This window comes from Myripristis murdjan, chromosome 3 (assembly GCF_902150065.1).
Source record: "Myripristis murdjan chromosome 3, fMyrMur1.1, whole genome shotgun sequence".
Classification (NCBI taxonomy): domain Eukaryota; kingdom Metazoa; phylum Chordata; class Actinopteri; order Holocentriformes; family Holocentridae; genus Myripristis; species Myripristis murdjan.
The window spans coordinates 34,082,749-34,109,101 of record NC_043982.1 but is presented as its reverse complement, the minus strand read 5'-3'; the positions used below and the strand labels follow the sequence as shown (position 1 = coordinate 34,109,101).

The 26,353-nt window shown below is 41.7% G+C and overlaps 1 protein-coding gene and 8 non-coding genes across 9 annotated transcripts; all 9 read left to right on the top strand.

Annotated features, from left to right (window-relative positions):
* Positions 1-5,185: 5,185 nt before the first annotated feature.
* trnan-guu (transfer RNA asparagine (anticodon GUU)) lies at positions 5,186-5,259 on the top strand. Its single transcript has one exon. It is a non-coding gene; the product is annotated as a tRNA-Asn (tRNA).
* A 401-nt stretch (positions 5,260-5,660) lies between these two features.
* trnat-ugu (transfer RNA threonine (anticodon UGU)) lies at positions 5,661-5,734 on the top strand. The gene has a single exon. It is a non-coding gene; the product is annotated as a tRNA-Thr (tRNA).
* A 448-nt stretch (positions 5,735-6,182) lies between these two features.
* On the top strand, positions 6,183-6,256 carry trnan-guu (transfer RNA asparagine (anticodon GUU)). Its single transcript has one exon. It is a non-coding gene; the product is annotated as a tRNA-Asn (tRNA).
* Positions 6,257-6,786: 530 nt separating this feature from the next.
* On the top strand, positions 6,787-6,860 carry trnat-cgu (transfer RNA threonine (anticodon CGU)). Its single transcript has one exon. It is a non-coding gene; the product is annotated as a tRNA-Thr (tRNA).
* A 939-nt stretch (positions 6,861-7,799) lies between these two features.
* On the top strand, positions 7,800-7,873 carry trnan-guu (transfer RNA asparagine (anticodon GUU)). The gene has a single exon. It is a non-coding gene; the product is annotated as a tRNA-Asn (tRNA).
* A 395-nt stretch (positions 7,874-8,268) lies between these two features.
* On the top strand, positions 8,269-8,342 carry trnat-ugu (transfer RNA threonine (anticodon UGU)). The gene has a single exon. It is a non-coding gene; the product is annotated as a tRNA-Thr (tRNA).
* A 323-nt stretch (positions 8,343-8,665) lies between these two features.
* trnat-cgu (transfer RNA threonine (anticodon CGU)) lies at positions 8,666-8,739 on the top strand. The gene has a single exon. It is a non-coding gene; the product is annotated as a tRNA-Thr (tRNA).
* Positions 8,740-9,145: 406 nt separating this feature from the next.
* trnan-guu (transfer RNA asparagine (anticodon GUU)) lies at positions 9,146-9,219 on the top strand. Its single transcript has one exon. It is a non-coding gene; the product is annotated as a tRNA-Asn (tRNA).
* Positions 9,220-17,952: 8,733 nt separating this feature from the next.
* c3h16orf87 (chromosome 3 C16orf87 homolog) lies at positions 17,953-24,148 on the top strand. Its single transcript, XM_030048576.1, has 4 exons — positions 17,953-18,220; positions 19,792-19,891; positions 21,371-21,550; positions 22,731-24,148. Exons 1-4 carry the CDS (start codon positions 18,155-18,157, stop codon positions 22,847-22,849), a joined length of 465 nt encoding a protein of 154 aa, XP_029904436.1. The 5' UTR covers positions 17,953-18,154; the 3' UTR covers positions 22,850-24,148.
* Positions 24,149-26,353: the final 2,205 nt, after the last annotated feature.

The window sequence follows — 26,353 nt, the reverse complement described above, 5'->3', positions numbered from 1 at the left end:
ACCAAGTTGCACTTTTATTTAGTGTTACACATGACTTCAGTTGTTATCACATATTTTCCTTCTTTCTTTAGGGGACCAGAATAGTTGTTGTACAGTGAATGTGGTGTTTTTAGATGTCCGTATCAAGCAAATTACATCCACGTATTATTAACAACTTTTAGAGTGACAAAAAGAATCGGATCGGTATCGGTATCGGCCGATCCTCAAGGCTGCAGTATCGATATCGGTATCGGATGTGAAAAAGTGGTATCGAGCCATCCCTAATCCCCACACACTTCTGCTAATGTTAGCTTACTAGCTAGCTACATATATATTGGCCACAGGTCGTTTGCAGGTTTCACTTACTTGGTCCCATGTTTCTTCAAGTGCCGGACAAAGTTCGACGTGGTGCCCTCTTTTTCACTGATCGTAGTGTCGCAAATCTTGCATTGCGCGATTCTGCGGTGACATTTTCCATCAGACTGGAAATTTTTAAAACCAAACTGAATAACTTTGGGAACCAAAGAACTGGCTGCAGGCGGGGTTTCCATCATTCCAAATGACAGCAGGGCGGCTGTGTCTCTGGCACGCCCACTGATCTTCAGAGTGCGTGCGCCGCTCATATATGCATGCAGTGCCTCTCTAGCGGGAAAAACTAAAGGGAGTAGGCGTAGTCTCCAATCAATCAATCAATGTTCTGAACCTGCACTGCTCTATACTAATATGATATTCACGTGGAAAAAAGCCAAACTTATGTTACATGTTGTCCAAGTCAGCCTGTCTCAAGTCGAGTCGAGTCAGGAGTCATTGTCTGCAAGTCCGAGTCAAGTCAAGTCTTTTTACCTTCAAGTCCAAGTCGAGTCGCAAGTCGTCAAATTTGTGACTCGAGTTGACTCGAGTCGAGTCACTATGACTCAAGTCCAATTGTCTGGTGTATAGGCCTGTTTCCACCGCCGGAACTTCGGGGTAATTTTACGGGGCCGTGGCCGTTGTCGCATGTCTCCACCGCCGGAACTACCCCGAAAGAGAGAGTTCCTGAACCTTTACAGGGGCTAAAAAACGGCCCTGCCTCGGGGTAGGGACTCTGAGCGGCCCCGAAAAAAACTCCTGGGTTTACTCACGGCGCGATGTGATGTCAACGGGAAGCAGGCGTCCCTAGCAACACGCCCACCACTACCAAGCTAACGCTAACGTGCTAGCTTTAGGGGCGCTAACGTTAGCTTTAGCGGACGTTAGCTAACGCTAACAACACACTTTTTAGCCGGCATTTTTAGGGGCGCTAACGTTAGCTTTAGCGGACGTTAGCTAACACTAACAACAGGCTTTTTTAACAACACGCATTTTGATGCCCCGGTCATGGTCGCGCAACCGCCCGGTAACTTTACAGGAACCTTCCTCCTACTCGGCCCTCTCAGTGGAGACACGGCAGGTGAGAGGGCCGAGCGAGAGGACGCTCCTGTAGTAGTTCCTGCCCCCCAAATACTAACAGGAACATTCTGGTGGAAACAGGCCTTATGTGTCAAATTTGGAACTCCACTGGAAGCATGTAAATTGCAATTAAACAGTTTCCTGCCAACTGATTTCTTCATACATTGAAGACTGCATAGGCACCCGTCCCATGGCCTCTTTGCCCTCCTACCCTCCGGTACAGGAGCATCAAGGCCAGGACAGGCAGGATGAGGAACAGTTTTTCCCCGAGTGCAGTGAGGCTCGTAAATGAACTGTGCCCCCTGATTGGCGCAGTCTCCTCTTAACAGTTGTTCTAGAGATGGGTCTGCTGCTAGAACTCTGTGTGGCATTTATCTGGTCTCTGATCTGAGCTGCTGTTAACTTGCGATTTCTGAGGCTGGTGACTCGGATGAACTTGTCCTCAGAAGCAGAGGTGACTCTTGGTCTTCCTTTCCTGGGTCGGTCCTCATGTGTGCCAATTTCGTTGTAGTGCTTGATGGTTTTTGCGACTCCACTTGGGGACACATTTAAAGTTTTTGCAATTTTCCGGACTGACTGACCTTCATTTCTTAAAGTAATGATGGCCACTGGTTTTTCTTAAGTTAGCTGATTGGTTCTTGCCATAATATGAATTTTAACAGTTGTCCAATAGTAAGTCCTGTAAGTCTAAAATCTCATTTGGGTAATTTAAGACCTAGGTTATAGTGCAAAATATCGATGTAGGATAAATGTAAAAATAATTATCTTTATGTCCATTTCCCGTCCATTACCCACGCCGTTCAGTTTTTTTTTTTTTTTTGTTCCGGTGACTTATGGTCCTTGTAGTTCTGCTAGCGGAACTCACTGTTAGCGGAATGCACAATAAAACTACAGACGTGAAGCGGAAGTATTGTCACAGGATGTTGGAGCAAGCACAGCTCTGGTCTGTATTGCGCTAGGTGCGAGGCGGGAATGGCAGCAAGGACAAAACACAAGAAATGGGCAAATGCAGATTCAATAATATCTGGTTCGAACGTCAGGATTTTGCCGACTGGCTCAAACGTGTTCCAGATGATGACACCGAGGCGTTTTGCACGTTGTGCAAAAGATCGCTGAAGCTCGGGACCCTGGGCTGCTAAAGACAAATTCTCCCAATTTAAGAATCTGGAGACCGAGGGCCCTATCTTGTGTCTCCCGCTACCCGCTGCCACTAACCGCTACCCGCAAATTGCGGATTTAGGAACTTCCGCTATCCCTAAACGGTATCTTGCGCCACCCGCTACCCGCTATCCGTTATGCCGACTCCGTCATTTGCGCCTGGAGGTGTGTCCGTGGGTGTGTTTCATGCGCTATCCCTAAAATTGCTATCTTGCGCACACACTTTAGGGATAGCGGATAGCGGGTGGTTTGGGCTGTTAGGAGAGCGCGCCCAGGCGGCTTCAATGCGCGCCCCGACGGAGCCTCGCCACGCACACGGTCGGACTGATACCGGGACGCCGCCAGAATGGACTGAGTATATTACTCATATAGACTGTTTAGAGGAAAGACTGTTTTAATTGGACACTTTCGCCAGCATGTTTTATTGTTTTATCATAAGCCAGCAGCTGTGCTATATTTTTATTTTTAATATTTTATTTGCCCAATCTACCTTGTCAATAAATTAGTTTACACATAGTTCCACCTCTGCCTCTTGTGTGTGTGTGGTGTGGCCCGGGGATTTTACTCAATCAGTACAACCTTGTGACACGTCCACTTGGACACATGTGGCTCCACCTCCCGAATTAACTCGCCTGTAATATAATATATAATATGTATATAAAAATAAAGCCAACTTGCTTTAGCCTCAGTAGAACCCCTGAGAAAATCTACCTCCCTCTCTTCATCGCGGGTTTAGGATTTAGGATTTAGGATAGCGCAGCCTGCCCTTAAAGGCAATGGCACCTGGCACACTGATTGGTTTAACTGGCGTAACGCCCAAAACACGCCTATGCATAATATAGCGGGTAGCGGAGGTGTTTTGCGGATAGCGGGAGGTGCACAAGATAGCAACTTTTACGGGGGAACGCCTCTTGCGCAACCCTAAATCCGCAAATAACGGGTTAAGGGAGTCTGGCGCAAGATAGGGCCCTGAAATTGCTACCAAAAGTGCAGAGCTAAGAAGCATGTAGTGCTGCGCATTTCACACACACACACACACACGCCCACACACAATCGCTCTCGGGCTCTCTCTCGTTCTCCCCATCTGAAGATGTAAAATGTGTATAAATGTGGTTTGTTTCAATGTTTTCAATGTTCAGCATTTGAAGTAGTTTCATTTGAAGGCATTATTTTGAAAAAAAAAAAAAAACTGAAAATGTTGCATGCTGTAGTTTCTTGCATCTGTTTGTTCAAATGACAATAAATGTTGTCATTTGAATGCAATCTGGATCTATTTTTTCTTAGTTTTAATACTTCGTGAAGGTCTTAAATTCTACACAGGATGGTCTAAAAAAGGTCTAAAAAAGTCTAAAATTGCACTTGTTAAAACCTGCAGACACCCTGTATGTAGTAACCTGACTTCTGCACAACACAACTGATGGTCCCAACCCCATTGATAAAGCAAGAAATTCCACTAATTAACCCTGATAAGGCACACCTGTGAAGTGAAAACCATTTCAGGTAACTACCTCTTGAAGCTCATCGAGAGAATGCCAAGAGTTTGCAAAGCAGTAATCAGAGCAAAGGGTGGCTATTTTGAAGAAACTAGAATATAAAACATGTTTTCAGTTATTTCACCTTTTTTTGTTAAGTACATAACTCCACGTGTTCATTCATAGTTTTGATTCTTTCAGTGAGAATCTACAATGTAAATAGTCATGAAAATAAAGAAAACGCATTGAATGAGAAGGTGTGTCCAAACTTTTGGCCTGTACTGTATATATACATATATATGGATATATATGGATATATATGGATGTATGGATGTATGTGGATATACAGATATATAGATATGAACTGCATGTCACAGTGGGGCTCTTTTTAAATGGTTGTCTATGTTATGTCCTCGGGGTTTTTTTTTTTATGTTTATTGAATGGGCTCTATGTGTTGTCTTGCACTGCAAGTGATTGAGGAGAAACGGCATTTCAGGCTCCTGATGTATTTAGGTACATGGGGAAAATGACAATAAAAGTGATTCTGATTCTGATTAATGCAACGGCTTCCAGTGTTTCTCTTCCATAGCCTTTTCTATGTAATGTGTCACTTATATACACCTGATATTCCAGGTGAATGAAATTAGCAACCTGGTAAAATAGAAATCAAGGACCAGGCTTGAGATCCACTACAGAAATTACTTAATAGTGGGTGGCTTTAATTTGCCACAGAGTGTCAGGCATCATCTTTGTCAGATCAGCATGCCTTTGAAAACATAGTTTTCTCTCTTTGGCATCAACACTGGCTGGAGTGTTTGAAATTGTAGGAGCGTATTTTGGATGTGGTAACACTTTACAATAAGAATACAACAATTAACGTTAGTTAACGTTATTTAATGCCGTAATGGTTAATTAACTGTTAGTTAATGATTATTATGGTATTTACTAATGTTAATAATATCAACAATAACCCTTAAATAACATAAAAATGAATACCTTGAACAGCATTAGTAAATGATTCTTAGACACATTAGTTAACGGTTAGTTACCTGTTACTTAATGTTTATTACAGCATTAATTAACATTAATTGTTGTACTCTTATTGTAAAGTGTAACATTAGATGTCTATTGAAACCAGTCTGAACAGGTCTCTGTGGCGCAATCGGTCAGCGCGCTCGGCTGTTAACCGAGAGGATGGTGGTTCGAGCCCACCCAGGGACGTGAGTGGACTTGTTTTGTTCGAATTTCAGTCTGATGTGTGAAATCTCCAGCACACGAAAGCCCAGGATTATGATCACAATTATGATTATGATTACTTTGTCACTCTTTCCCCTGTTTCTCATCACTCCTCCAGTCCTTAACTGACACTGTTTGTTGTTGTCTCCTCCATGCATCTTCAAAGCACAAAAACTTGCAGTTAAAGTACATTCCATGTTATGTACATTCCATTCCGTGTTTACCTGTCAAGCGGTAATTTTGTGGATCTCATTTTCCTTTTATCGCAATTGTAAATTTCTGTATAGTTTACAGACACCCTTCTGTTCAAAGTTCATCTTTATTGTAGTTTATGTTTTCATTCCAAAAACCCATCGAGATGCTGTCTTCAAATCTAAGCAATCAAGGGCACTGTGGCTTAGTTGGTCAAAGCGCCTGTCTTGTAAACAGGAGATCCTGGGTTCAAATCCCAGCAGTGCCTGCTCATCATCTAAGTGTGCTTAAAAGTTTCCTGTCAATTGATTTCATACACTGGTGACTGGGAAGGCACCCTACTGAAAGGGTTTTCAGTGTTGCTCTTCGATAGCCTTTGCCATGTAATGCATCACTTATGTACGTAAGAGTCAAATGACGCCCCACATGCCTCTTTTAAAATACAAGTGCACAGAGATCAGAGAAGAAAGCTGGGCCTCACAAAGCCACTTGATAACCACAATCATGATGCCAGTTATCTCAACTTGGGGCTTTAGGTTTGTCGAGCCAGCTCACACAAAGAAACTCTGGCTCTGTTGAACTTGCCTTTTCGTACGGTCCTCAGCATACCGAAAAGATTTGAAAAAATCGTTTTCTCTCTTTAGCATCAGCACTGGCTGCAGCGTTTTGAGTTATAGGAGCGTAGATTAGATGTCTAATGAAAGCAGTCTGTGCAGGTCTCTGTGGCGCAATCGGTCAGCGCGCTCGGCTGTTAACCGAGAGGATGGTGGTTCGAGCCCACCCAGAGACGCAAATGGACTTATTTCATTCTGATTTTAGTTTGATGTGTGAAAACTCCAGCGTACAAAGGCCCATGGATGTGACCACAACTGCATTGTCACTCTTTCCCGTTTCTCATCCCTACTCCACTCCTTAACTCACTCAGTCATCTTGAAGAAAGACAGTGTTTGTTGTTGTCTCCTCCAAAGCACAGAAATTTGCAGTTAACAAAATACGTTACATATGTTTACCTGTGAAGTGATGATCTTATTTTCCTTTTATTGCAATTCTAAATTTTTTTATAGTTTACAGACATCCTTCTGTTCAAAGGTTATCTTTATTCATTCATTCATCTTCTAAACCGCTTATCCACACTAGGGTCGCGGTGGGGGGTGTGTGGGGGGGTGGGGTGCTGGAGCCTATCCCAGCACTCATAGGGCGAAGACAAGGAAACACCCTGGACAGGTCGCCAGTCCATCGCAGGGCAGGTTATCTTTAGCATAGGTTATGTTTTCATTCCAAAAGCTGTTGAGATGCTGTCTTCAAATTTAAGTAACCAAGGGCGCTGTGGCTTAGTTGGTCAAAGTGCCTGTCTCGTAAACAGGAGATCCTGGGTTCAAATCCCAGCAGTGCCTTCTCAGTGTATTTCTGTCATGTCTATTACTGTGCTGGAAGGACACAAATTGCTTAAAAGCCGTGTTCTTCCCTGCGTTCCAATACTCATACTATCATACTATTTAGTAGGGAAAAAAAAGATTTAGTATGTCCCAATACATAGTATGTCAGATGCAGTATGCCAAGAGTACCAGGATGTTCTACTACATCCGGTCAGATTTCGCAGTATGGATTTCAGCATGCTGCTCTGGCCATTCTGACCCACAATCCTTTGTGCAGCGGACGTTACGTCTCACTGACTGAGTTGTGTGTACAGGCCACGCCCACATACGGACGACAACAAAACGCACATATCGCACAAAACTCGCTCAGTGACAGCAGAAGCAACAGGAAGACAGAAGATAATAAATATGACAGAGGACAGCGCAGTATGAAACAGCAGTGGCATTTTGACAACAACATTCAAATTTGCCGCTACGGACGGCGGCGGAAGTGAGCGAGAGGGCCGGACTTCAGGGATGATGTATGTAGTGTGTCCCAATAGTATGCATATGCATGCATATTTCATACTAAACTACATACTTTGTAAGGGCAGCTGCAGTACCTACTAAAAGTAAAAAGTATAAGTATGCGATTTGGAACGCAGGGCTGGTTTCTTCATACACTGGCGACTCCAAGACTGTGCAGGTACCCCAGTGCAACAGCTTTCCATGTTGCTCTTCAAGGAGGCTTGAGATCCACTGCAGAAATGCAGTGAAATAAACACTGGACGTCTACATGTGTTTGGATTCTCAGTTCATAGTTTGTGGCTTTAATTCACCACAGAGTGTCAAGCACGAACTTTGTCAGATCATCATGTCTTTGAAAAGATGGTTTTCTCTCTTTGGCATCATTACTAGCTGCACTGTTTGAAGTTCTAGGAACGTAGTTTAGATGTCTATTAAAACCATAGTCTCAAGGTCTCTGTGGCGCAATCGGTCAGCGCGCTCGGCTGTTAACCGAGAGGATGGTGGTTCGAGCCCACCCAGGGACGAAAATGAGCTCTTTTTGTTCAAATTTCAGTTTTATGTGTGAAATCTCCAGCGTACAAAGGCCCATGGATGCGATCACAACTGCACTGTCACTCTATCCCGTTTCTCATTAGTCACTCCTCTAGTCCTTTACTGACTCGGTGCTCATGAAGACAGTCACTGTTTGTTGTTGTCTCCTCCATGCTTCTGCCAAGCACAAAAATTTGCAGATAACAAAATACGCTCCATATCTTTATCTGTGAAGTGATAATCATGTGGATCTCATTTTCCTTTTAAAGCAATTGTAAATTTCTGTATAGTTTACAGACACCCTTCTGTTCAAAGTCCATCTTAATTGTAGTTTATGTTTTCATTATCAAAACCATTGAGATGTTGTCTTCAAATCTGAACAATCAAGGGCACTGTGGCTTAGTTGGTCAAAGCGCCTGTCTTGTAAACAGGAGATCCTGGGTTCAAATCCCAGCAGTGCCTGCTCATCATCTAAGTGTGCTTAAAAGTTTCCTGTCAATTGATTTCATACACTGGTGACTGTTGAGCCCACCCAGGGACGAGAATGGACTTGTTTAATGTTTGAAATCTTGAGCCTTTGAAGGCCCACAGATGTGACATACTGTTGTCCTCAATGCTTTCCAATAACTGCAACTGCATTGTCACTCTTTCCCCTGTTTCTCACCAGTCAGTCCTTCTAAACTGACCCAGTGCTCATGATGAAAGGAAAGGCACTCATCTTAATTGAGTTGATGATTTCATCCCAAAGGTCATTGAGATGCTGCCTTCAAATGTAAGTAAACAAGGGCAACATGGCTTAGTTGGTCAAAGTCCCTGTCTCGTAAACAGGAGATCCTGGGTTCAAATCCCAGCGGTGCTTGCTCAGTGTGTATGTGTCATCTTAAATACTGGAAAGACACAAATTGCATGAAAACTCTGTTCTGTCAGTAGTTTTCTTATTATTTTGAAGACTGCGCAGGCCCCCTGGTGCAATGGCTTTCAGTGTTGCTCTTCGATAGCCTTTTCTATGTAATCTGTCACTTATGTACACCTGTTATTCCAGGTCAATGACATTAACAACCTGGTAAAATAGAAATCAAGGACTAGGCTTGATCATAGTTGTTCATAGTTTGTGGCTTTAATTCACCACAGAGTGTCAAGCATGTACTTTGTCAGACCAGCATGCCTTTGAAAAGATCGTTTTCTCTCTTTAGCATGAGCACTGGCTGCAGTGTTTGAAGTTCTAGGAGGGTAATTTAGATGTCTAATGAAAACAATATATGCAGGTCTCTGTGGCGCAATCGGTCAGCGCGCTCGGCTGTTAACCGAGAGGATGGTGGTTCGAGCCCACCCAGGGACGTGCGTGGATGTGTTTCATTCCAGTTTCAGTTTGTTGTTTGAAATGTCCAGCATATGAAGGTCAACCAATGCGACCACAATTGCATTGTCACTCTTTCCCCTGTTTCTTACCAGTCACTCCTTAACTGACTCAAAAAAACGTTTGGATGTGTTACAATTGGCCGTATAGTTCAATGTTTCTTGCATTATCCAATGTATTACATAGTTCAGGGCAGCTTGGCTGCTAAGCAGAGGACAGACACAGCAGGAGCCAGATGTACTTTCTCTATCTTGTTATTTAGGTCTGTTGCATTAGATACACGCCCAGTCAACATTCACACACATAGCATCACACATTCCAGAAACAAGATATGGACAGTGGTTGGCCTGTCCATGTCCGGGTAACTGGCCAATTATTCTCGGTTGCGTTTAAGTCCAACCTATGTACGGGGCAGGCCCAAGCCCAAGAACATAAATGTGTATCATTTCCTGATATCGACACTCATTCTGACTAAGATCCTGCGGGAGCTCTGTCACACTGAGACCAGCGCTGCCTTGCTTTATATGTGACCATAATAAATATTGCATCAGAAAATTGAAGACTGACTCCGGTCTGTTCTTGGGCTTTCAACAAAAGAATCGGGAGCTAACAGATGTGTGTTTTGAGCATGATTTTGAGCCAATTACAAGAGATTAAAATAAAACGTAACAAAAAACATGTTGGTGCATGTTTTGAGCCAATCACATCCATCTGATACCCCTTTTCCACCAGGGCTGGTTCGGAGCCGGTGCCTGACTTAGCACCAGTTTTTTGGTTTTCCACCGCCCGAGCTGGGGCCAAACTGGTGCCAAACTGGTTCCAAACTGGTGCTAGGCAAGCACCGACTCCGAGCAGGGGCTAAACAGGAGCCAGAGAAAGAACCCACCGCGTCATCAACAAAACAGGAACTGCGAACGCTACAAACATAAACAATAATCCCCGAGAAGCCGCGGGTTATAATGATTTTACAACGGCATGGAACGCGGCTCAGCAAATTACATTTAAGGATGAGAAGCACCCGTTTTATAACTAAACATCGCTGTCATTTGTTCCGATCGCGAATCCGACAGGTAGCCGGCAATAATTGTTTTTTTCGCCTCTGTATTGAAATGTTGGCTTGTAAAGACACAAGCAGTATTTGCATCGCTAATAAATCCAGATCCTGCTCCACCCGGGGCCAGAAACTGTATCGGGAAAGCAGCGTTATATGCTTGACTGAGACGCGGCTCACCAACATCATCCCGACCGGCTTCAGGACAGGACGGGCGGACAGAGAGAGACGCTGCAGCCGCTGGATTGTATGAGTGTGCAGTTTTATGTGTGTTGAAGTGGTGAAACTGCCGTGACAATGTAATTTCCTGCAACGGATTAATAAAGTATCATTCATTCATTCATTCATGATGGTTATTGTGATTCTGAGCGAACGTCTCGCGCACCCGTCATCACGTTTTCCGAAGACGTCATGGCGTGGCTCTGAATTGGCTCCACTTTGCTCTTGACCGGTGGAAAAGCAAACCGGTTCTTCGTTGGCACCAGTTAAGCACCGGCTCTAGCACCAGCTCCGAACTAGCACCAGGTTTTTTCTGGTGGAAAAGGGGCATGAGACACTGCCACAGTTTGGTTTTGGTGAGAGCCCTCAGGCTCAGTCCCTTACGTCATCGCAGAGGAGCAACAACACATAACACGGGCCCAAAAAGCATTTTTCTCATAGACAATAACAGGAAAAGAAGTGGCTATAAAATGGTGGATACATTTTTTTGAGTGTCACAACGCCTGCGAAACAACTCGTTTCACTAGCAGAATTTGATCCATTCAGTCCGATTACGTTTGGAAAGTCTAGAAGAGCCACACGATTAAATTATTTTATTCTCGTTCTAGTTAGCCAAGAGCTAAACCGGAAGTTAGCCGGCTTCCCACTTCTGGTTTCTTCCCGAATCCGAATGTAGCACCCCAGCGCTCTATAGTAGCCTTGAACACTTGCAAACTAAGATGATGGGGTGTTGGGTTCGGTTTGTAAAGGTAGCTACCACGCAGGTTTACCTGTTTTGAGTAGAACTTTAAGTACTCTATGTATCCACCAATATTTACACACATGAAATGTACTTTAAATAACTGATCCCAGACAACTTCTGTAAATGATAGTAAATATGACTTTACTGAGGTTTTTCTTTGCAATGTACAAATAATATTTGTTTTTGGTGTAAGAAAAGAAAATGAATAAGAAAACAAAACTCAAAGGACACACTTACTGCCCCTTTAAAATTTCAAAAGAATCGACTATGGCAATGTAAAACACTGCAATTACCTGGCTGAATTGCCTTGTACACAAAATTCACCTTAAGTAAGAGCCAAATAGAAAAAATCCTTGTCTAGGCTAATTACTTGAAAATATGCAAAAACCCGTTTGCCAACAAACAACCAAATACAAGAAAATATGCAAATCTTCTCTTATACGCACCACTATGCCTATATAGCAGATAATCAAAGTCGGATCAAAACCTTAACCAAAATAGTTATAGCTTAATACTACAGCAGTGGGCCCACACACACACACACACACACACACACACACACACACACACCCACACAAAATAACAAACGTTGCAGGCCTGTAGTTGCTCGGGTTCGGTGCGGCCGGTAGAATAGTAGAATAATCCGAACAAAGATGAGGAAAAGTCTGAATTTACAGTTTGACGTCCTACCACGTTTCAGTAGCAGTCCGGGGAAAACAGGGAATAACAGTCCACAGCGCGCAGTCCGGGGAAAACAGGGATGAGCAATCCACAGCCGAGAGACGAAACCAGCAGCAGCGGAGATGAAATCCTCTTCAGAAAACAGTCGTACTTGCTCGTTATACATGAAGCAAACAGCAGTCTTCACACGAAGCAAACAGCAGTCTGTCTAGTCCGTAATGGCGCCCGCTACACTTCAGCTAGCGACTTATTAGCCGTTAGCACAAACACAGTTCACATCGAACTTTCAGCTCAATCCACCGTGATAAAAGCTGAAAAAACGTGCTTGTCTACAGCTACATCAACTGGACATACGCTAGGCTAAAACATCCCAGCGATTTCTTAACTTTTCTCCCCTCTCTGTATTTCTCTCTCTTACTGCGTCTGTACCCGTTTTTTGTCCTCTCGTTCTCTTCACAGCAACTCCTTCCCGACTTTTCTCTCCCCGCCCCTTCTGTTCTCTTCCGTACTACAACCAATCATCACAGGTGAAATTGACTGACTGACTCCGGGAACCAATCACACACACAATATCATAAAATAAGGACTTAACCTGTGTTTTTTCCACTAAATTACACTCACAATTTACCTTAAACATATTATACAGCTACTTACAGAGAAAAACAACATTCACATTGTAACATCCAATCATATTTATGACTGAATTATTTTACCTTTCCGTGAACCATTTGTGTTTTCTTTTATTAAACTACATCACTTTTAGTTTAATTATTTGCTGAAATTTCTACTCCTATTACTTTAAGAGGGTAACATATTTATTTTATGAAAATAACATATTTTAAGGCCTGTGTATTTTACACCGGGCTACACGAATAATGAATCCAAAGCTTTTTTTAAAAGCCCAAATAGTGCAATGGCTGTACACAGGGCTCCAGACTAACTTTTTCACAGGTAGCACTGGTGCCACCTAGCTTTTCATTTAGTAGCACCAAAAGAAATTAGGTAGCACCATATTTTTCTTTTTATAGCGTGTTATTAATGCATGACCTTATTATGTTGATGATAAAAATGACCCAAACTTGTCTGCAAAATATTTTAATTTGAACTTTACGTTTCTCTGCAGCAGCAGTACAAAATAGATCATCTTCTTCATATAAACAAAACATAAAAATGAAAGTAGGGATGTCCCGATCACGTTTTTTTGCCCCTGAGTCCGAGTCATTTGATTTTGAGTGTCTGCCGATACCGAGTCCCGATCCAATACTTCTATAAAACCACAAAATTATATGTTATTAATGACTGAACAAAAATGACAAGAGGATGCATCAGTAATTATTTCACCTGAGGGTTGACAGAGTACTTTTTACTGTAACAACAGGGACGGTTTTTGCTATGGGCAGTGTGGGCAACCGCCCAGGGCGCAATCTACTTGGGGGCGCACAAGCGCCGTCCAAAAAAAAAAAAAAGTGCGTCCGCCAAAAAAAAAAAAAAAAATCGTTTCTAGACTAATATCGCTCATTTCCATGTCAAGTTGGTGCAGTGGGCGCTGAGGCGCCCCTACTATCACGTCAACTTGTTGCTGAGAGTCTTGTATACAGGTCGTGTGTGTCAGAAGAAAAGGCAAGGGGGAGGGGGGCGCGGGGGATCAACTTGCGACTGCAGAGGCTGTGCGCAGGTTGTGAGTCTCAGGAAAAGCAAAGGGGAGGGGGGCGGGGGATAGACTAACCTCTGATATGAAAGATCCCAGGCCAAACAACACAAACTGCTGCTTCCAAATAAATTGTATTTCATTCATAAAATTAATATAGACCCCTTATAGCTACATGTAATTTATTGGGTTATGTGAAAATGCCAAACAACAACAACAACAACAAAAAGTCAATGGAGTATCATGGACAAAAGGCCAAAAAAAAACATCAGGTGCCCAGTTCAGAAAGAGAAGGAGAGAAGAAGAGGAGAAACGTTCAGAAGATAAAGGTATGCAAGTCTCTATGCATGACGTTAATTGTGCATGTAATGAAACAGTAGCCTATACCCTATTTATTAGCCTCTTGCTAATATGTTGCCACTTAGCCACAGAAGTTTTTTTTTTTTTTTTTTTTTTTTGGGGGGGGGTTTTAGTTTTGCTGAACTAGCAACTATTAGAATTTTAGGCATCATGTCATGGAATTAATTTCACCCATAGGCTAGTTTGTGTTTGCAACACAACAAGTGCAAGTTCACATTGGCCTGTTAGTCTGTGGATTTGGTAAACAATACGTCCTGACTGTGGAATTTTTAATTTTTTTTGCTATACGTGGGTCTATGGTAACCTAAATAACTTCCTATACACTGACATAACATTTTGTAAGCTTTATGTGATATAGCTTTATGAGTAATTTCTAGTGTGTTATTCTTAGTTAATAGGATGTTAACAAATGATAGGCCTGATGTGGTGGGGGGGTGGGGGACGGTTCGCCCAGGGCGCAAAACTAGCCAGGACCGCCTCTGTGTAACAATATGTTAAATTATTATTTGTTTTAACAATGTAAATTGCTTATCAAACAGACCTACCAATTCAGCTATATACTACCAATGAAAGAGCAGTAGTATGCCTGTGATAACATAGATTGAAAAATAAGCCGAAGTGATACCTCTTCTCTGAACAGACAAGCTAAGCCAGTGTGCTGCTGTTAGCCAGTGAAAATAGAGCGGAGTGGCAACTCTTCGCTTTGTTACACAATCTATGTCAGTGCACTGCTGTAGCTGGAAAGTTTCTCAGTTTCCGAGTCCAAAATTCGCTTGTTGCTTTACCCTCCAGCACATTAAAAAAATTAGGTCGCATATGCGACCTAATTGGTCGCACGCTGGAGCCCTGGCTGTACACCCCTACCTTGCATTGTATGAGGAAAGCTACCACAATGGTTGACTCCATTGAATCCACTGATTCGACTGAAATGACACATTAAAGATGCCTTGCTGGCAAAGTAGTGGATCACTACAGGCAAGAGTTTTCACGGTGATGGATAGTGTAGAGATTCAGTTTGGTGATCACTTTGACTAAGAGAGTCTGAATGTCCTTCAAAAGATAGAGAGTGCACTCCTCAATCGGGATGTAAATGATTCTCTAGACTGGTACACTGAGCTGAACAGAGCTTCTTTCTCCATGCAGTTACTCCTCTTTCACAACAAGTACCCCTGTAGCAGGATAGGAGAGGCAGCAGAGGGGCTGCCAGTGGAGGTGCAGGGCCTGTTTGACCAGGTTGAGGTTCTCGTCAGGATTTTGCTCTGCTGTGGTTAAAGACTTGACAATGTAATTACACAAAGAGAGCCTGGACCAGATGAACATTAAAATGATCTGCCAGGAATTTGTCAGACGCAGCGACACCTGAAGAAAGATAAAAAGATATCAAAGGATCACAATGGCAATATTCATACATCTATCTACAGAAAAAGCAGTGACCAAAACACCATCTTCATAGCGAACATACCCTTTGGGCAGTTCGAGAGATCAAGGAGAATATGTGATTTAGAGGGTGACTGCGACCAACAAGCCATCAACATGCACCAAAGATTCAAACAAAGGGACTACAAGACAGATGCCCTTAATCAGGCATACACACCAAAGCTAAATCTCTGGAAAGGAGAAGCCTCTTCCAAAAAAGGTCTTGAGCCTCTTGGACTGGCACGGATATATTTAATCCCCAATATAGCACTACACCCGCAGAATCAAGGATGTAATCAAAAAGAATTAGCACATAATACAAAATGATCCTTTTTTACAAACTGTCTTTCCTAACCCTCCAGCTTTTTCATTCAGACGGGCCCTCAAACTTAGGGACAAGCTGGTGAGGAGCTACCTGGGTGGATGTAACCACTGTACAAACAGCGTCAAAACACACTGTGTCATAGATATTTTTATGACCAACTATTATAAAAAAAAAAAAGAAGCTTGACACACAAATCCAAACTCACTAAAAGAATGAAGATGTTGACTTCTCCCACATTCTTTAGAAGACGTTAATTTTGAATATTTTTGCCTAGTGTTTTTCTTTTTGCTTTTATTGGGTAACCATTTCCTCACTCCTTTCCCCCTCTTTTTCACATGTATTTATATTGACGTGAGATGTTTTGTGCTGTGCGTGCCACAGTAGTCTTTTCTGAGGGATATTATTGATTTATGTAGTGATATGCACTTCCTGTCATTTCCCCTCACCCTGATGAAAGCTCTCTGAGCTGAAATCCATTGGTCAGCATCCGAGGTTTTAAATCATATAGCCATGCAATAATAAAGGCTGTTAATTTTTTTTTCTTCAATGGAAGTATGCATTGGATGTTTTTTTTGTTTTTTGTTTTTTTTTAAGTATGCTGTCCATTTTCTGAACAGTGTTTATTAAAAAAGAGACACACTTTTTTCATTCATTTCACTTTTTCATTTTTCATCAGTTTACTCCATATCATGATAAAAATATCGAGCAGGAAATAATTATTCAAGACATATTCAATACATTCCAGCTGGTTATACAAAAACATACACAGCCTGAGTCACTTTCTCTGATGCTTTAGGCATTAACTCTAATGGAATAAATGTTGCTTTAACAGCATTGGTAGAATATTAATAGGTCCTGTAATCATGTCAGTTTAATCTGGTCATTCAACAGCTCATAATCACAAATTAGAAAAAGGATCTCACGTGACACAGATCAGATTTTCTCTTATTTCTTACCATTACTAAAGCAGCCTTCACACGTATGGACTCAGAATGGAAAACAACAGCAATATTTTACAGTTTTGGGGTGGTTCATAAACGATTCAGTTTATTCTACATGAAGTTTGCCTTGGGGACTATAATAGTGACTCATTTCACATTGTGTTCGTGAGGAAACGTTTATCTGTGGTAAATACAGCCTATATACTAATGCCTAATCAGCACACCGGCTTCTACTGTATGGTCACCGACTGCGCATGCTTAGTGTTATGCTGCGTTCCCGTCCCATGGGAAAAAAAACGGAGACACGGTTGAAAGCAGCAACGTGGACGAATTCACGTGTTCTCATTTAAACCCGTCTTGTTCTGTACTGAGTGTATCTTCACACGTGGACGTGCATGCAAAGTGATGATACATCTGGGTTGATTTTACGGCATACTAAATATTGCCCACCCTGTCAACCATAGATAAAAATTTCAAAATAAGAAAGAAAAAAAAAACATGATTACAAAATTGTCGTTAATTGAGTTAATTTTGATTTAAATGTGTTTCTACACAGGCCTACAGAAACTGGAGTTTACAAATGTCCTTGCGACCACATGGTGCCATCATGAGAGAGAGGGTGAATATGAAACATCCAGGTTTGAGGGGGGAAATCCTTCAAAAGATCAGTGTGGTGTGCCTGAGGGTACGGTTCAACAACATCATACATTAAGGTGAACAGGCTGTGGCTGTAAATTAATTAATTTCCTGAGTTAGGTTACTGTGTGCGGGAGTTGTAGCTTGAAGGTATTCAGCTCACTTATCCTAATCATAGGAGAGTTAACCTGTAACCATCTGTGTTATTACTTTTGCCTCAAACACATATCAGATCTGTTTACAACAAGACCATGATGGCTGTCTGACGTAGATGATATTATCTAAAAACAGCATCAGTCAGTGTCAGTGTTGAGGCAGTGAAAGCCATTGTTACCCAATAGGACCTCCAATATATGGATGTATCATATTTACGTCACTTTAAAATTCTTTAGAAATGTCCTTGTTGGAGGTGTCGGAATTAAAATATGAATAAATAAATAAAGTTGAAAGCAGAGGTGAACCACAGTTACCAGAAATATCCACCAGCTGAACACTGGGATTAATAATATTTTCTAGCAGTATTTACCAGCTGACATTGGCTGAACGATAAAAACGATATTGTTATCTGTTGATTAGAAGAAAAGTTCTGTGAATGGTATTTTCATGAAGGACAACCCAATTTACTATCTTCCCGTGGGATTTGAATGCAGCACCACAGTAGGCCGTTCTTTAAGTGTGAGCCCTGCTGCGCATGCTCCGAGTTTTGGCGTTATTAGTGTGTGCATTGTAGTGTGTGTGGAGTGTGTGTGTGTGTATGTGTGTGTAGTTATATATGTGTGTGTGTTTGTGTGTGTGTGTGAATGTGTGTCTGTGTGTTGGAGCTGATCAGCTGCCCTCCATGTATTGCAGAGAGAAGTTTTACTGCAGAACTATCGGGCTGCTCAAGTAGGAACAGACTATGTCGGCAAATAAAACAAAGAAAGTCAAAATGGCTACTAAATCATGTCCTGAATGCGACCAACAGGTGAGAAAATTATTTACACATTTTTATAGTGAGTGCTGACTTGGTGTGCCAGATGATAATCATAATGGCAGAATAAATATATGCGGCTACACTCTCAATACGGAAACGGGATTTAGAGGCAGCCCTGATAGTTGCCGTTCTACCGTACGCCAAACTCCGTTGGAAAATGTAGCGATATTATGTTGCCCTTTTATTTGGCAAAGTTACACATACCATGAATCATTATTCAAGACGTGATTGAATGATTAAAGACCGCTCTTTAATTCGGCCTACACAAATTCTCCATAGAGCTATTTTGTTTTTGTAAAATATCAACTTTTTTATTTATAATATGGTTCGCTTGCTATCCCCACAATCTCGGAAAAAAAAATGTATAGAATAATAGCGACTAGAGTTGTAATTTTATTCAAGTGAGTGATGTCGTGTGAGTTGGCTGTGTCTCGAATGGAAAGGTGGCGTGTATTGTTTCGCAGAGGGTCTTGAGTCGTATTTATCGAGTGCCAATGAGCATTTAATGGTTCAGTTTCGAGATTTTTTGAATGGAGTTTGGTATGCGTTTTACACGATATCGGGGCTATTTTTGTACAGGCTGTGTGGAATGTGATCCGTCGGCGGCTATTCTCAAATTCTGTATATTCTGCCGTCAACACATCAAAAATACCCCACATGTCGCCTTTATTGTGATATACCGAACCATTTATATTCTCAGTGTTTTTGCTACAGGGTTTCCTCGGTGTAACGTGCTATCGTGTCGATTCTGTGGCTTGTCGTGGACACAGTCTATACCACGCTGATAACCAACAATTTAAAACATTTTTGCTTCTATACAGGGGTGTTAATTAGTAAATCAAAGTTACTAAATACAAAAGATGTTAAAAAAAAAAAAAAAAAGGTCTGAGCCATATGCTGATTGTTAAGGGGGCGACATTTGCATCTGCCTATATAATTTCCCAATTTCTAATTCTAGTTGCCGCGATGACTTCATTTTTTTTTTTTTTTTTTTTTTTTTTTTAAGAGCAGTGTATGCCTTATGTGAGTTACGTGTAATAAGATTTCATTTCCATGAACTCTGCGGCTCTGGGATCCAGTCCAGCACTATGATTAAGAGTTTCGCCTTCATTTTCGTCAAGGACTTTTTCATGAATATGGAGGGCCAGCAGGCTGCCTTATGTTTCTTATGGGGAATTGTTCTTCCACGCCCATTGAAATGTTACAAAGGCAAATAAGCGTATGCATCACTTTAGTCTCTGGGTTTGGTTGTTATACTGCTCTGTTTATCGTGGTTTTCCATGCATAGCCTCGAGACTTGCTGTTTTCTCCTGTATGGACAGATTATCTCGCCGTTCTCCATTTAAAAAAAATAAAAAATGGTATTTTGTGGCCTTGGCCATTTAATCATTATTTCTGCCATAGCAACACTCAAGACGTCATATGCAGTACTTATTATGATCCCCAGTCCTTGCCAGCACACATCCAACACACCAAGCAGCATTTCATTTCAACAAAATTTCAACTTTTCCAGTTTCCCACAGTGGTTTCCTCACCCTTTTGCCCTCTCTGTTTCTCTCCAGATTCCAGTGGCTTGCAAGTCTTGCCCTTGTGGTTATGTGTTTATTAGCAGAAAGCTTCTCAATGCCAAGTTAAACGAGAGGACATCTCCAGCATTAGCAGGTAACAGTTTCAGATCACACAAAACTATAGATGATTATGTCTGGTGAAAATACTCTTGATCCCTGTGTTTGGTAACTCCTGTTTGCTTATTTTGAACGTGTTGAATTTGTCATACAGATTTTGAACAGTTTTAACAGATAAAACACAATAAAAAATGAATTCTGATATGTCCGTTTATTTTGCAGTGTCACTGCACTTTGCTTGAGTGAGAGTTGGTTGATTAGCAGAATTGTACAAGGTGCAGTATTGGCTGGTTTAAATGGCTGTTTGCTCTAGTCTAGAGTAAGCAGAGCTCAGTCTGCTGGGGGAGGGGATCAGGAAAACAGCTCTCTCTCTCTCTCTCTCTCTCTCTCTCTCTCTCTCTCTCTCTCTCTCTGCAGCACTGTTGAATTTAGGCTACTAGGCCTTCTGCTTGTACACAATACTTTATGTTCAATATAGGAAAGTAACATCCAGGCACACATTACAGTTTAGAAAAAAGCCCATACATGTTTGGTGTCTCATCAGGTGAAACTTTAAAGCCGTCTGGAGAGATTTGGTTGTTGCAGCTGCAACATAAGACTGAGGCACATCAAAGGAATACAACAATAGAGGTGAAGGGTGTTAAACACACAGCTGACAAGTCGAGTCTTTCCAGAGCAGTGAGAAAATGTTGCATCACCAACATTGTGCTTTTATTAAAAATCAGATGTGGCCTTGTCAGTGTTCTCATATGGAAAACATGATGCAGATATGTATTATAAAATTAATACTACTCTGGCTGTCTAAGGGAAACCCTTAGCCTGAATTGAGGCTCATGCCCTATTATGCTGGGTTTAAATTAGAGTGCTGGTTGGGCTGCATATTTTTGTTTGAACTCAACCAGAGCCTGAGAGCACATTAACGGAGCCCGACCTAAACCCAACAGGCATTCTTGTTTATGTGCCCGAATGTGACCCAAGCCCGAGGTTTTGCTTGTCCTCCATCGCTAGATTACATTTTCCACCTGAAATAGGCTACGTGTAGCTTTCAGCGTTGTCACGAAAACTCCAGTACTACAAGTTGCCAAGAGAGTCTATTGTTTTTCACTGAAATAATGCCGACATGACTGAACCCAACCCAAACCCAAACATAATTTCTAAATGTTTGTCTGAATCTGGCCCAACCTGTCGGGTCCTGATGGGTCCCCACAGGCCCGGGTTGGGTATCCACACTCTAGTTTAAATGCAGAGTTTTCGTGTTTTCGTGTTTCAGAGGGTTTTCTACCCTGCCAAGAATATAATTCTGAGGTAAATACTTAAGACATGGGTTTTTTGGGTGCAAAAATAGTCAAATTTAAAGATTGATGTATCCAAAGATATTGAATCTTGGCGGCTTTGGTCCAAAAATATCAGTACTGGCCTTCAGATACTACATCAGCTCTACTCATATCACACATATAGTATAGGTGCCATATACACATCGTATTTTAAATGTCATTGCTGTTGTTGTCTGCCTCAGACAAGCTGGACTCAAAACGGAGGAGGACGGAGCGCATTCGTCGAGACCGGATCGACTCTCCTTTAACCAATGACATGGAGAACAGGAGGAGATCCCGGTCCAACAGCCAATCAGATCCCATCCGCAGAGGGCGGGGCAGACCTAAAACAGTGGGGCTGAAGAAACAGGAAGAGGAGAAAGGTAAAAGAAAGGGCTATTTTCCATACTGGGTCAGTCTTCTCTTTCTTGAACAGAGAACACAACAAAGTTTACAGTCTAGCTGTCCTGCCTTTTGCTTTGAGTTCAGAGGCTGAGATTAAAATCTTGGCCGATACTGATAGTTTCATTTCCTAAGGCACTGGATTCTTGTTTGGCAGTGTGGCTGGTAGGAGTTATCTCTAGCTTTGTTTAGTCTTTTCCATTCCACTCTCTGTGTCAGGATAGGTGTCAACTCCCACCCTTACCTATTGTGCCCCTGTTGGTTGCATCTGTAAACTTTTAACAACATGACTTAACTTCAGCAGCAGATGAAACATCACAAAACAAGTAGGCTAGATCGTGTAGAATAACACTGTAACACTTTATAATGTGGCCTGTTTTTTTTTTTTTTTTAGTGTTAGAAAAGATGTTTCCTGTTGAGGCTAATGCAAGTTGTCACAGTGTTCAGTCTTTCTCTTTAGTCACGTACTGTAAGACCTGATTAGCAGGAAACATTTGTGACACAGAGCTGAGGATTTACATTTAAAGGTGATATTTTCTTGCCTTTCTCCCTCTTCTGAATAAATCATGCTTCATAGCTTTGCCTCTGCATAATAACACCACAGGCAGTGAGTAAACATCACTCTATGTGTTGGTTGTGTCCCCCCCCACCACCACGGCCACAAAAATTTGAAAACCTCACTGCACATATAGAGCCTCTTGATACAGAGATTCAAGTTTCTCATACAGCTGATCCTGGCACTGGTGCTTCATGAGAGCGTCACTCACTCTAATCCTGATTTGGCAAGTCAGGCTTTTGTATTTAGTTTCACAGAGCCAAACAGGTCACCGCTTATCATGGATTCTGTGCTTGTTTCCCATTTTCAATTCCAATGTGCTTTATTGGCATGAAATACAAGAGTACCAATGATATCAGTGAATTTATCAATGTATACACTTATCAGTGCTGTCTGAACTCAAAAGAAGTATAGTGCTCATTTCCCCCCCAGAATATATTGTGTAGTGTGTCATTTGGTGTACCGGGGAAGGCCCCAGATTGGTACTTATTATAAATTCAGTAAAATGATTTGCTCCTACTGCTTCATTGTTACTAATACAGGAATGTAAGGAAATGCATACTTTTCTCCGTGATTCATTCTGTACATGCAAATTCTGTCCACAGAGAAACAAGAAAAAGAAATAGACATCTATGCCAATCTGTCTGATGAGAAGGCCTTTGTGTTTTCTGTGGCTCTGGCTGAGATCAACCGCAAGATCCTGGGTCAAAGGCTTATCTTATAGATCAAAGCCTCAATTCCTGGGACACAACAGACAGAGGACTACAGAGGACGGATTGTGGTTAAAGCTATCAATCGGCAAGAGGATGACCAAAGAGGGCGGGGTTGAACTTTGACTTGGATGTGCGTGGATGTGGAAAAGCGGATGGAGCCCGGAAGAATCGCCAGAGCTAGAGACTGACGTCAAGGGTGTAGTCATCGATTTGGAACAACTGCAGTTCCTAAATTCCAGCTCTACATCCTTTTTTTTCCGCCCTTGAAGTATGCACTCACCACAGACATGCATACCTTTTTTATGACTAAAATCATAAACATGGCCTGTGTGCTGTAAGATAAACAGTGACAGCGATGTAGCCAGGGAAAGAGGCAATAATGCTATTTCCTATCAATTCTCTACCTGAATAGGCTATATATAAATTAACACCCTCTTTGAATGTTTTCAGAGAGATGAAAAGAAACCCACCCATTTTTAAATCACAGAGAGTTTGAAGCAGGACCCACCAAAACTCTTATTTCAAGAAACATTTGTTATATATGAAATAGGTTAAGTGGGCTACCCAGTAAATATCTTAATTCAGCTCAGCTCCATTGATAGTGGAAGATCTGACATGCTTTTTGTGGCAGATTTTTTTTTTTAATTAACTGAAAATGATGTAACCAACCTCTTTTACTCATTGGACTGAAGCCTATCACATAACTAGTAATTATTGGACTGTCAGATATGGATTAAAAAAAAGACATTTATCCCATTATGTGGTATAGATTATCTTGTTTAAGTGTTAAAACCTATAGTGTAAAATGCAATAAAGTTGTGGGCTGTGGGATGTTGGCATTATCATTGACTTCTGTAATGCACAGTGAATAGTTGGACCATCCCTCCTGTAGGACACGGGTTCAAACCCCTGCTCTGCTTAAGTGTCTTTGAGCCAAACTCAATCCAGCTTGTCAGGGAAACTTCCTGTCCATGAGATTTTTTTCTTTGGGGATTAATAAAGTATTCTGTTATTATTATTGAATACCATAATGAATTCATATTCCTATAACTTAACATTATATTAGTGTTTCCTATGTATTTTTTTTTCGCAGTTGTGCTTCTTGTTTTGTCCCATATGTCTCTTTGAATATCAGTTTTTGAAATCATGTACTCATTCCTTTTAAAACAATTGGACTGCACTTAATTTAGTTTTAGATAATAGTGAGACTAAATCACAATAATTTTAATTTCACATTTTCTCTAGCAGGTTGTAATATTGTTGCTGTGGTGGCCAGCCACTGCTAAATGAATACAGAGGCAACAGTACTATATTATTGTATACAATATACTGTTGTAATGATAAAGAGGCAAAGGTTTTTTTTTCTCTCCTGTAGAACAAAATGACCATATCTGCGGGGGGTCTGATAAGGTTGTTGATCTAAAATAATTATTCAACAGTTACTTAGCCAGGTCCCAGGTGCCTGTCAGAACCCACTTCATGGCCTGCACTCCATTTTGGAGCCCAAACTCCCCACCTATTGGAGTTCAGTACACCCCTAATCCCTGACTTATGTGTATTATCGACTGCTCATTGATGGAAGATGGTGCTATGATTAAACAACTGGAATCAATTCAAAAAAGCAAATGACCAAGCACTGTAAATTTGACAGTATTTTCTATGATTATATACACTGTATACAAAAGTATTGGACCACCGACACATTACACCTACAGGAACTTTTATGACATCCCATTTTAAATCCATAGGCATTAATATGGAGTTGGTCCCCCTTTGCAGCTATAACAGCTTCCACTCTTCTGGGAAGGCTTTCTCCAAGATTTTGGAGTCTGTCTGTGGGAATTTTGGCCCGTTCATCCAGAAGAGCATTTGTGAGGTCAGACACTGATGTTGGACGAGAGGGCCTGGGTCACAGTCTCTGTTCTAGTTGATCCCAAAGGTGTTGGATGGGGTTGAGATCAGGGCTCTGTTTGGGCCAGTCAAGTTGTTCCACACCAAACTCAGCCAACAATGCCTTTAAGGAGTTGCTTTGTGCACTGGGGCTCAGTCATGCTGGAACAGAAAAGGGTCTTCCCCAAACTGTTCCCACAAAGTTGGAAGCAAAGAATTGTCCAAAATGTCCTGGTAAGCTGAAGCATTAAGATTTCCCTTCACTGGAACCAAGGGGCCGAGGCCAGCCCCAGAAAAACAAGCTCATAACATTATCCCTCCTCTACCAAACTTTACAGTTGGCACAATGCAGTCAGGCATGGAACGTTCTCCTGGCATTCACCAAACCCAGACTCGTCCATCAGATCGCCAGATAGAGAAGTGTGATTGGTCACTCTGCAGAACACGTTTCCACCGCTCCAGAGTCCAGTGATGACATGCTTTACACCCTCCATCTGACGCTTGGCATTGTGCTTGGTGATGTGAGGCTTGCATGCAGCTGCTCAACCATGGAAACCCATGCCATGAAGCTCCCGGCGCTCAGTTTTTGTCCTGATGTTGATGCCAGAGGAGGTTTGGAGCTCTGCAGTTACTGAGTCAGCAGAGCGTTGGCCACTTTTACACACTACACACCTCAGCACTCGGCGACCCTGCTCTGTAACTTCACATGGTCTGCCACTTGGTGACTGAGTTGCTGCGGTTCCTAAACACTTCCACTTTGCAATTACAGTTGATGGTGGACTATCTAGGAGGGGCAGGCTGCATAGCTAAGTGCTTGATTTTATACACCTGTGGCAGTGGGACTGAATGAAACACCTGAATTCAGTGATTAAGAGGTGTGTCCCAGTACTTTTGTCGGTTTAGTGTATTACCTCCGCTCTAAACATTTCTGTTGAATCTCTGGTCATATGAATGTGATAACTCTGCCTGTTAGAAAATGTGACTTAAAAGTTTATGTCCCTTACAGGCCATTATAGACCAAAGCGGTGCAATGTGGGGGAAGGGGATGCCTGTGCTGGTGACTTGTGTGTAAAAAGAGAAAATCTATTCATGTGGTAATGCCTGCTGGCTGCCACTAGATGTCGACAGAGGTCGCTGATTTCACGATGCTCCTTCAACTGGTTCAAGCTGTCTCATCCTTTGTTTCAGTGTTGCTGTCGAGCCATGCTCTGTGTGGATGTATAACATGCAGATTATGGTTTTCACATATACCATGTAATATTTTGAGAATTAGAGTTAGGTGTCTAGCAGTTGGCCTAAATTGTGTCTGAAACTGTGCTCCAGATATGGATTGCACAAAATTATGCCATTAACCATTATTATTAATCTTGTTATTTTATTAATTATTAATATTATGAATCTTTAAATTAAATGTATAAAGCAAGTCTATTTAACCCGACTTTTAAAATTACATCTACTTACCTTTACACCCTTGTTTGAATATTTTATCCATCCAGGTACTGTTGACAAATTATGGTCAGTAGTGTCCTTCATGGCTGTTGGCACATCATGGATTTCATTTTCGACTCATTTAGAGGGACATTTATTTTTGTTATTACTTAATCTGACATATAACAATTATCTCT